This window comes from Halichoerus grypus, chromosome 2, assembly GCF_964656455.1.
Source record: "Halichoerus grypus chromosome 2, mHalGry1.hap1.1, whole genome shotgun sequence".
Lineage (NCBI taxonomy): Eukaryota > Metazoa > Chordata > Mammalia > Carnivora > Phocidae > Halichoerus > Halichoerus grypus.
This window is the reverse complement of record NC_135713.1, coordinates 183,450,232-183,462,475: the sequence shown is the minus strand read 5'-3', so window position 1 is coordinate 183,462,475 and position 12,244 is coordinate 183,450,232. Positions and strand designations below refer to the sequence as shown.

Here is a 12,244-nt window from a genome sequence, read left to right as displayed (position 1 = left end):
GAGAGCAGTTAATTATGGGCTTATTCTGTGTCAAGGCTGTTCTAAGAACTGTTCATACATGAATTTATAGACTTCACAACTCTTAGGAGATTGGTACTGGTATCCCTATTTTACAGCTGAGGAAACTGAGTCAAGTTACAGAATTAACAAGGATGGTTTCAGTGGAAGCAGCTGGCTTCGGACCCCATGCTCTTGGTTACTGTTTTACTACCTTTACCTAGTTTTCCTTCCAAATGACACCTGAAAATTTTGAGTTTGTAGGGTACCTGAAATCAAATTTGGAGTGGGGAAAGGTGAGAGGAAGGGTGTGAACTTCGGGACTCAATTTGGTAGAACTGAACGAGAAAAGGTGGACTATGGTGAGATTGAAGTTCAGTTCTACCAAATTAAGTCCCGAACCTTTTATGTTTTCCATAAAATTTTTGGAGTACATATTAAATACATTATTTAAATGCCATAGCCTCAGTTAACAGTTTGCAAGAGGAAATCCTTTACTGTTGTCCCCTGATCTCACAAGGCTGGTTAAACACCACAGGGGTAAAAAGTTACTTGTTTCGGGGAAACACGTGGTCGTCCTGGAGCGTATGTTGGGCATAAAGCACACCAGGGACCTAGTTTTCCCAAGGGGCATGTAATGGTTTCAAGAACAGTATGTGTATCTCAAAGCTCATAGGACTGTAAATGAGAGCCAAGCTGGGAATTCCCACGTACCAGGCAACCGTTCAAGCCATGTAAGGTAGAAAGCAGGGCAGAAATTAGGTTCGGCTTTTTTTCTTGCAGTGTGTTATATTTTTCTAAAGTGTGATGATGAAATTAACCCCAGAAGACCCAACCCATCTGTTATCTTACATCCATAAAATTCTCTACAAACTTTTTTTTTTTTTTTTTAAGATTTTACTTTATTTGACAGAGAGACACAGCGAGAGAGGGAACACAAGCAGGGGGAGTGGGAGAGGGAGAAGCAGGCTTCCCGCCGAGCAGGGAGCCCGATATCCCAGGACCCCGGGATCATGACCTGAGTCAAAGGCGGATGCTTAACGACTGAGCCATCCAGGCGCCCCTCTACAAACTTTTTTTAGTGAAAGTTGAAAAATTTACTAAGGACTTAGTTGTTGATAAAGGGGGTATCTTGCATTTCCTCTTCACGGAAACAGCAAGAGGCAGCTGGGATCATTTATTTACATCCTATGAATTTTGTCTGCTATTGAGGTTAATGGAGCTTAAAAAAACAGTCCCCCAGCAAGCACGCCAACCCTGAAACCCCACGTTGTAGCTACAGGAAGGACTCTCCCCACCCGTGGCCCGCACTCCCCGCTGCCTGTGCTGTGGCTTGGCCATTTACCTGTCTGTGAGATCTTGGCTCAGACGCAGCCATGTCCACGCCATCCCTGGGGCCTGGGGCCCCTCCGCGGTTCCTCCTCGTCAGCCAGTAGCGAACGGGCCTGCTTTTCCCTCAGGTCACAGGTCCTGTGAGGAAGGAACCCACCTGGCTTTCTCGGGGGCTTGTGATTGCTTATAGAAGGCGTCCAATATCTGAATAAAAAAGGAAACCCCTCAAAGACCAAAGCGTATTAAAGAATCGCTCCAATACAACTTAACTTTAACGTTTTATTTTGTGTAAAAAAGGGCAAATTTAGTGAATTATTTTCATCTTGTACACAAAGTTATAATTTTAATGCTTTTCACATCCATGCTGAAAATTTGCAGTTTGGTAAAAATGAAAGGAACATAAGTTTCTCTGAAGGAATTTTTCACGCCATTATATACACTTCATGAGAAAGTCTCAAATACTTTCTCAGTGATCACAAGTTACCAAGAAAATAAAAGATTAAATTTGTACAGATATTGATCTATATATCAAATACATACAGAAATGATGTAAAAACCTTATGCAGTTTACTTTGACCTCTGTCCTCAAAAGATTTGCCCAGGGACAGATGCTTTTCTTTTGTATAAATGACTGTGGCTTTATTTAAAATATGAAAATCAAAGGAAGCAACCCAGTTTCATCACAGTATTTTTAAAATCCCTTCCCAATAGTAAAGGATCATTACCAAATATATAGCACCATAATACAAGTATTGATGGGAGAGGGTATTCACATCACGCAAAATTAATATAATAAAAACAAACAAACACTGAAAACCCGTGTTAGTATCCGTAGAATAAGAAGTTGATAACAGCTTTAGCTTTCCTCATACACAGCAAGGAAAAGGTTAAAGAGTTTAAACTACCAAAAATCCCCAAATAATCCTAACAGGAAAAAAATGAAAACAAACCCAAGGTCAGCAGTACAGTTTGAACCGTAAAAGAGAATGGGGCAACTGGAGTTATGGCTAAGACATAAATCTCCTCTGCACTAACTTTTCTGTTCATCAGCAGCAGGAGTTAAGAGCCTGAACAACGAGGAGGGCTTCAGACTGTTTAGACCGTAGGAAGTCCTTGCCAACCTTTAACTGTTGGGCATGGGATCAAGACGAGAAATACTTCACACGAACAGGTGGGACATTCGAAAACGCTCAGAGCCTGGTTTTGCTGTGTGACTGGAAGCTTCTAAGACCTGGCTACAAATGAACATTGTGCACAGAACTAATTACCAGGCTCCAAATCAAATCCTTCCTGGTTTACTCAGTTCCCCACAGGGCCCCTAAGCCCCAGGTATGGCCAAGCACGCCCTGCAGCTCCTGTCATGGAACCAGAGCCTGAGAATGAAGACCGTGGTAAGCCCTGCTGTGAAAGTCTTCTAGGCTTTTCGCTTACGGGAAGATTCTTAAAAGTTAAAGATTTGGGAAGTGTGAGGATGTCACATTTACAGTAGGTCCCTCTCAGTAAGGTTGTTTAAGATAAATATCCAGTAATTTAACAGCTGAATTCACATATATTTGACACATGAGAATCAACCTGGCGTTGATATGATCTGCATTTATGCCCCTAGAGAGTCAGTATTAAGAAATGTTGACATGCGATTCCATACATTCTTACACTATAAAGTAACAAATTTTACTTCCAGTAGCAACTACAAAACCTTATGTTATTAACCCCTCTTGCATAGAATGAGGTAAACCTGTGTGTATTACCAATGCTATTATTCCCCAAAGTAGAGCAATATTTTAGAAAATAAATTGCTGGTTTTTAATGTTCTATGCATTTTAAAATTCAAACAAAAATCTTTCCTAAAGTGGTCTCCTGGGGCTTTCCATTACCATTTTTTTTTTTTAAAGCATTCCATAGGCTGAAGGACTTTAGAGGTTAATCATTTTGATTAATTTCTAATTAGCCCTACCTATATTCCAGAGGAGATGGCCAATGTTACCACTCTGAAGAGGCCAGGCTAAGACCCAGAAGCACTTCTAGAACAGATGCAATTAATTCCTGAGAGTTTAGTTTATGAACCTCACTGGTAAACGCTAGAGCTCTCTCATTCAGTCACAACTCAGAAAGTTAGAATGCAGAGAGCAAACCTTTCACCAATTTACCCTTGTATCCTTTTTTTAAAGGAAGCCATGTGAATTTTAAAGTAGGGAATGTTTGAAATGGTCCAAATCAGTTATTACTGTTAAAATTAATTTTGAATACAATTAAAAGACAATTCATACTATATATATATATATATTTATATATATGGAATTTTAAGAAAATTAAATTCTCTTTCAAATTAGTTTTTTTTTTTTTTTAAACAAATCCAGGATAGTTAAAAGCAGAGCTGGAATGATTTTGAATTCTAAACTGATTTTTGGCTTTAAACAACTTTTGATTTGATTCTACTGGTAATACAGAAGAACATCTGTTTTGGGGTGTGGTTAGACTAAGTATTATCTAACAGATGGAGGGAAATGGCAGGGAACTCATCAGAATCCCTCTCGTGGGGTATCTTCTAGTAAGGAAAAGAAAATGAACGAAGGACAATATTGCATTTTCCCCAACCCCTCAACGTGTAGACTGAAATCCTGTTTATCTTGTCAACCATTCCAGTTTAACACTTTAGTGTTAGGATAATTTTAATCATTTTTTAATTAAAAGAGAACATATAAAATTATCCAGAGTTCTTCCAGTTTCATATAGAACTCCAAATAAATTTTCACAGAATGAAAAACATTTCTGTACAAACATTTAAAATGGGCTGCAATAAAATGCCAACAAGCAGAATTAATTACCCCTTCCATGATCTTTGTGGTGGTGAACCCTCCACGAGGGGGGAGGGGTTCAGTTGCATATTTCTGCAGCAAAGGAAGCTGGAGATGTGACTGGCCTAACTTCTAAAATCCCAAAATCTCCCAACAGGTACCAAAAAGGTTCATTTGTAATGACAGTTCATTTGCATTTACAACTATATCCTTCTTAAATCATTTCCTTCAATCCTGCTACCTAAACTTTAATCTTACCAAAAAGTTAGAATTTCAGTTGTTAACAATGCACATAAATCCAAACTTGGAAAATATTACAAAATTCTTTCAAAAGCTTCAAATACAACACAAAAATTGTCCATCTTTATAAATTGAAAAATTTCCCCCCACGACTAAAATAGTTTCCCCACCCACCTGAAAAATCTGGAACTGAAATTTTCTATGTTTAGCAAAATGTCCCAGTAGAAGAGCCCCGCTGTACAGCTCGAGTGATTATAAACCAGTCCCGCCCTCCACTGCAGCGCCCTCTCAGGGCTCTTGTTTGATGTAGAAGCTGGCAGAGCCATTGCTTTCCTGATCAGATGCTCCTTGGAGGAAATTATAATCCTCTCCGTCTATCAACTCCTCCTTCAGCTGCAATGTCGTCACTGCATGAAAGAGATAAATGTATGGGCTGTTATTAAGCCTTTCTGGAGTATTCAGATTACTTTCAACCTTCAGGTTCCACCAACTTTACTAGGAAGACTTCTTCATGTCTTCAGTAACTCTTAAAAATTAACCCCCTGAAGTATGAACATTTAGTTCATTTTAATTTTCAAAGTATATCAGCAGGTAAGGAAAGTTCCATAAAGAACAGTAAGATCCTGCATGCTGGACACTGCACGATGGACATCTTCAATGAAATGGTCAAGGTAATGGTGAGCACTAATTTGGCAAGAATAATTAGAATTTTTCTTATAGTATTCACTTTTATGTCAAGGTCTATGTAACAATGACCTATTTCTCACACGATTCTGAACTATAATATTTAAAATAAGTAACAACACAATAAACAGGACTTCGATATAATCTTACTATTTCCAAGGAGTACCTTTATTAAGAAGATTCCCTGTAGAAAAAAGATATAAATCTGATAATCTTAAAATAGTACTATAAATAATACAAAGTATTCTATCATCTATAAAAGATGGGTATTATGTATATACAAAATTTACATATTTGTAAAAACAAATGATAAATCTGATATTAGATAAACACCTATGTTAAACTAAAATCATGGAAAACTTGAGTAATCATTTTAGGTAAAATAAAACTACTGACGTCGGCAATGTGAAAATCACTGGTGCAAAACAGCCAACATTGCCAGGGGCAACACCGGACAGCAGTACCGGGGAAGTCCTTACCTGAGGACTTCTTTTATTTAAAAAAAAAAAAAATTTTTTTTTTAATTTTAAGTAGGCTCCACGCCCCACAGGGGGCTTGAACTCAGGACCCTGAGCTTAAGAATCGCATGCTCCACCGACTGAGCCAGCCAGGCACCCCTGATGACTTCCTTTTTAATGAAAACCAACCAACAGTACAGACAGTCCTCCATTTATAAACAGGTCCAGTGGGTCTTTATTTCTGTGGACAACTGTTTTTCAGTTTCTAATATTTTCAGTGGGGTTAGATTTCTTGACAGCCACTGAAGTTGTGCTAGTCAGAATCCTTAGGGACAGGAGGGAGGGCTCTTCCTAAGCATGGGCAAGGATGAAGAGAAAGAAAAATTTTTTCTTTGCTGGGCCCAGCAGTGGTCTTGGGCAAAAACTTTAGGCTGTTTAATTCTAAGATTTTCCTCTCTCTTTATATTTCCCTACTTTTTAAATAAAAATGATCTCAGCGAGGTGCTAAAAACTAGTCTTAGTAACTACCAACCTCTCAGAGATGTGTCCAGGTTTCTTAAGATGTTACCGTTTAACCAAAATTGAGCTGGTCAAATTCCAAATAATAGAAAAGGATGGGTGATCTTGTATGCTAACAGTAATACTGACTGGGATCTAATCCCATGGTGAGCAGTGCTAGTTTTCTTCTCCAATTCCGTCAGCACACAGATGTGTCACATCAGAGGTACAAACTGTGTCCTTCCCACTCCCTCGCCTGCGTCCAATGGTTCTTTTGAATTTGACGGAATATTCTGAAACAAGAGACTTCACCTAAGACCCAGGAAAGCAGGGAGACTTGGCAACAGGACGCCAGCAATCTCCGGGGGGCTGTGATCAGTGGGAACTCCCCGGCTGCTACGCTCTGTAGCCGGGCAGCCCGAGCCTCCCTCTGCCATGGTGCCTGCCACCAACGTGCACGTGCAACATGTGACTCCCACTCCTGCCGGGGTGCTACTCCTCCCTGAGGGGACCGGTCCGCTTCCTGCAGGCACCAGCTCCAAACAAAAAGTGCAAACTTTTTGTTTCTTCCATTATGGAACTTTTCATTACAATCGGAAAGAGAGGATGTGCACATATATGGAATGTAAATTGGGAACTGCTTATATAGAAAAAAAGGTCAATTTATGGGAAGAATCAGGACTCAGTGTATTTAAGATGAATAGGAAGCCAACTAAGTTTTCATGAAGCACTAACTAGACAGTGTCACCATGTGGAACAATATTAAAATGGTTACACTTTTGTTTTTAAAGGTTTTATTTATTTATTTATTTTTCGAGAGAGTGAGTGTGCATGCACATGCACACACAAGGGGAGGGACAGAGCGAGAAGCAGGCTCCCCGCTGAGCAGGGAGCCCAATGCGGGACTCGATCCCAGGACCCCAGGATCATGACCCGAGCCGAAGGCAGATGCTTAACGACTGAGCCACCCAGGCGCCCTAGAATGGTTATGCTTTTAAAGTCAAATAGTACAGTCATAGAAATATATTTTCTGTCCTGATCTTAGTTACAAAAGATTAGTTCCAAAAATAGTGGTCTTTGGTGCACCTGGCTGGCTCAGTCTGCAGAGCATGCGACTCTTGATCTTAGGGTTGTGAGTTCAAGCCCCACGTTGGGTGTAGTGAGTACTTAAAAAAAAAAAATCTTAAAAAAAAATAGTGGTCTTTGACATCTTATTTAATAATATACAGAATAATCTTTTGAGAGATGTCAATTCATTTCATTTTACTTTGGTACTTGTTTTGGTAATGGTGTTAAAAAACTTCATAGCCCAAAGACAGAAAAGCGAACACACTATGCCTGTATTAATAGCAAAACAAACACGAATCAGACTGTTGAAAGTCAAAGCAAACAAGACTGTGCAGTTCTTTTCTTTCTAAAAAAATTACTTAATATAATTAAAAATGCTTTTATGGAGTGTGAGTATCAAGTATATAATAGTTATCCTTCAAATCTAACCAACACACATTAATTGTTAGGACATTTGAACAATACCGTGAAAATAAAACATGGAAAAGAAAAACCTTAAGTTTCATTAAAGGTGCAGTACCCACGATAAAAGGTTGGTTGAAACGGTATCTTGTTATAGGATGGTCAGATGGCTACATGAATGAGAAAAGAACTCCCGTGCTTCAAGACCAAACATGTTCCATTCAAACCGATGTTGTTTTGTTTTGTTTTTTGAAATGTAGGAAAGGTAAGTTGAGATTCTAAACAGTTCTGAAACTATTTGCATTTACTATTAACAACAAATTTCTGGATTATGCTTCTACGCATCTTAAAATATGGAAACAATGTGCTTAAAAAAAAGTAACTCAAGATAAAGGTGAAACGTTCACTCAGATGTGGAATGCTTCCATGCAAAGTTTCACTGTTTTCATGGAATCTAAAATAAAGCCTGTCTGGTATCTTCACGCTAATGAATGATGGATGAAATCAAACAGACCCTGTGGCCGAATGTCAACTTCCATGCAAGTGCATTTTCTGAGCTCCGTTTTTAAAAGGAAGTCACTCTGTGGACTAATCAGTAACATTTCCGGGGGTTAAACTAATGGAAATCATATTTTCCTAGCTGGGTAAGTCGATAAATAAATTCTCAGTGGCTAATCAAACTGCAGCTTTTAGGCAGTTAAGACAGGAATGCAGTCCTCACACCGTTTCAGCAGAGTAAGATCACACCACATCCCACGAGATGTGCCCCCAGCTGAGAAGACACTGCAGACTCCGGTGGAGATTGTGTGTCACGCAGGAGACCCCCTGGTTTCCGTCCCATGCGTCTACTCTGAGTTCTTGGGTTTTGCTAATCCTAGAAGTTCTATTTTACATGAATCCGTAACCTCTCACAGAACACAACACACACCTTCTAAATTAGTCCAATGCTTAAAGAAAACACCTAAAATCCAATAAAAATTCAAACATATTCAGAGCTCACAATATCTATAGTTAATAACTTAGATTAAAGAAGACTATGTCATAAATAACAAGTCCAAAAACAAAGTCAAAGAGACAAGAAAAGAAATTGAAATGTTCTTTAGACTTTGAACGTTTTTCCACTAAAGAGCAGATAAACTTAGATTTGCAGTCCTAACCTATTTTTTATACAAAAAAGGCACAGTAATTCCTCTAGATATAAGGATATCAGAGTCATCTACACAGAGATGGACTAGGGAGGATGAAGATAACCTAATACACCGGTAGGGAGGCAAAAGCTAACGAACATATCTTAAAAGGCACCCCCCCAAAAAAACCAGCCAAAAAACCCCCACAAAAACCAAACCCCCAAAAAACTTCAGGTATAAAGACATTATCAAACAGAGAAAGAAGAAGAAAACAGAGCTAGGTATTAAGTCCCCATCAGGGTTTTCAACACACAAAAGGCATTGTGAAGACTACCGATTAAATAAAACCACCGAGTTGAAAAGCAATAGCTAGGATAACAGCAGAACACACGCCGAGGCCTGTAGGACTCTGGCTGCGAACCCGTCTCTCCGTACTCATGTCTGAGGTTCATCACATGCAAGCGAAGCCTTTCTGATACTCTAGGATAATACGTTTGCTCTCAGCAATTACAAAAGGCAAAACCTTTTGCAGTTTTCCTTACAACCTACTAGCTTGGCCAAACCAATTAAATTCAAATTAAATGTCACTTCAGAAACATGAAGTTATGGGAATGAATTTTACTCAAATTCAACACCAAAATTATACAAGTATTTATCTCCAAGTTCATGTTATTCAACTACAATGGTGGTAACAGTGTTACCACAACCTAAATTCCATAGGAACGCAAAACACATCCTTCCTAGTGAGTGAGAGACACTGTGGAATGCTATGAGCAAAGCCTCATCTTTGGGTCTGATTAATCAGGCTGATCCCTAATGGTGTATTTCTCCCCCAGGTCAAACCACATGGAATTCTGCGATGGAAAATGTTCAACTATTTTAATGAAACCATGAAACAGTACAAATTGTCTCACAATTCCATCAACTGAAATGATGAGCTTTACCCTAATGTGAGGCTCGGAAGCGGTTTAAAAGAAAATAAAACTCCCTCCCTGATGATTCAACTTAGTGAAGTGACTACCAAGGACTAGTGAAGATGAAGTTTTTAGTTGAAAGAAAAAGAAAACTTTAATGAGTCAGCATCTGTCATGCCGGACCATGCTTCGTCTCCCACCGCCCTGCCCAGACTTTCACCCCCTGTAGTACGTGAGGTGCTGATGTGACTATTACCTGTTTTGAGGCTGGGCCTGAACTCTCGGCTAGTGCTGGGAGGTGGGAAGGCCTCCGGGGCTGTCTGTGCTGGAAGGGTTCGATATGGAGGAGGAGTCAACTCTTCGTCACCAGAGAAGCTCCTCCGCACCCCACCTGTCATGGGCAGGCTCGACAAACTGACAGGCTTCTTCCCAATTGGCATCTTCCTCTCTAAATATCAAGTCAAACTAAAGTAAGCTTTTACTTACATGTGTGGTAAGAAAAGTGCATTATAACTAGGAAAGACTGTGTTGCATAGGATACTCTGAAAAGAGAACCAACTATGCAAGGTCTGTATTTCTGAAAACAAGGAGTGTGAGTGTGTGTACGTGTGGGGGTGTATGTTCCAGGTGAATGATAGGGGAGATTATTTCTGGTCTCTTGAGAGCCTGGTAATCCTGGTTCCTGACTCTTAAATCAATTTAAAATACAACAAAGCGGGGCACCTGGCTGGTCCAATCAGTGGAGCATACAACTCTTGATCTCGGTGCTGTGAGTTGGAGCCCCACATGGGGTGTAGAGATTACTTAAAAATAAAATCTTAAAAAAAATAAAATGAAATAAAATACAACAAAGCAAAATGAACTACTAGAACATTTAGTGTGGAGGATAGCTGGCTAACTTCCTTCAAGAAAATTTTACCGTGAGGGGGGTTGAAAATCCAATGGAAGAGAGAGAAGATTTTATTTATTTATTTTTTTTAAAAGAAATTAAAAAAAAATATTTAATTTATTTATTTAATTTGAGAGAGAGAGAGAGAGAGAAAGAGAAACAGCATGAGAGGGAAGAGGGTCGGAGGGAGAAGCAGGCTCCCCGCTGAGCCGGGAGCCCAATGTGGGACTTGATCCCAGGACTCCGGGATCATGACCTGAGCCGAAAGCAGTCACTTAACCACCTGAGCCACCCAGGCGCCCGAGAGAGAAGGTTTTAAAACCCTACTTGTAGGGTAGCATTTCACCGCCCATATTAGGCCAAACATTGGCTTTGGGGAGAATCAAACAGCCAAATAAATGTATTATCTGGGTGGCAGGATTTTACTGATATGAAATGTGCTCCCCTACCTTTTGGTTTACAATCCAGTCTTTTAGAAAACACTTAAAATTCTTACTCTGAAAAGCATTTCTAAAATTTAAAGCTTGTTGCCTGCAAGTACTTAAGCAATCTAATTTCTTTTGAAACACATTTTGGTTATAGTTTCATAGGTAAACATAAGCCTTCAAAGACTTATATGATGCCTTCACCAGCAAAAAGTACTCTAAACTTTGCAAATACTGAACCAACATACTGCATTAGTCAGTTGAAGGCTGAAGGATACTTACATATCTCTGGGACTATAAATTATATCTGTTTTCTTCCAGACTATACAAATGACCAAGGCAAGAGCAATCAGAAATTATGCTTCATGAAATCAGGACTAAAAGATAAATCTAAGTCCGACAGTATTCCTATGTAAAATGGTCTGGAGACTAAGCTAGTAGTGAGTACACATTCAACGCTCAACCGACAAACCCAAATCACGTGCAGCAAATCATTTAGACTTTTCCTAATGTACGACACACTCAGAGGTAAAAATCCAAGGAGGATCTCCAACTCTCTACTACTTCTAATAGCCCCTGAAGATGGTTCAGAAATTAGTGTGCTGGGTTTCCTGCTCCAGAAACCTCGAAAAAAATAAGGCTTTTCAGACTGGACAGACCACACGCGTACAACTGTCTATCTGATCCTCTTGGCAGAACATTATCATTACTCAAAAGCACTCGTTAATAGTTATCCCTTTATAGCATGAACACAGATCTTTGCAAAACAAGCTAGAACAATGAAGCCAATGAACTATTTCTGTTAAAAAGAAAAACCACAAAGCAACCAAACAAAAAAACAACACTACCAAAGAACACACCAATGGATGATTTTGGGTACAAAAAGACCGAAGAGCTAGAAGATGAAAAAACCATTGAGCCAGAATATAATAATCTGTAGGCAAACTTAAAAGAGTTTGTGGCTGATCTGCTAATGATACTGCATGCAATGGATCAATCAGGTTTATAAGAAATTCCTTCTTATTTGGGCAAGTCAAGTCTTGCAGGAAAAATGTCTCATGAACTATGTGATGAGCAATACAGAAACAGTAAAAGGAACGGGGAGTTACAATGAAGACGGCTGCTTCTTCACTCACACAGCACTACAATTCCTTAACCTCAATTCCAAAATTCACAGTTTTCCTGTAAAACTTTGGCAACAAAACCAGATCTCACTTGGTGATACTATTTATAATCTTAATTTGGCCCATTTAATATAAACATTTACATATATTTTGCTTCAGAAAACGTGCTGGAGTCTGCAAGGGGTGTTACATAGTATATGCCACACCTACTATACTTCTTTTCTAAAATCCAAAAAGTTCTGAATCCCAAAACACATCTGGTCCCAACGGTTTCTAATAAGGGACTGTGGG

The 12,244-nt window shown here is 39.3% G+C and overlaps 1 protein-coding gene across 8 annotated transcripts in view; it reads right to left on the bottom strand.

The window, feature by feature from the left end:
* Window positions 1–597: 597 nt before the first annotated feature.
* Window positions 598–12,244, bottom strand: part of MBTD1 (mbt domain containing 1) — a 66,225-nt gene continuing 54,578 nt past the window's right edge. For 6 of the 8 annotated variants that reach the window (XM_036108473.2, XM_036108472.2, XM_036108475.2 and 3 more), the window contains one exon: window positions 1,595–4,771. In XM_036108473.2, the coding sequence (XP_035964366.1) occupies window positions 4,653–4,771 (119 nt within the window). In that variant the 3' untranslated portion in view covers window positions 1,595–4,652. Of the gene's footprint in view, window positions 1,534–1,594; window positions 4,772–12,244 lie in introns of those variants that run through there. The other 2 variants (XR_013444789.1, XR_013444793.1) reach the window with 2 other exon arrangements.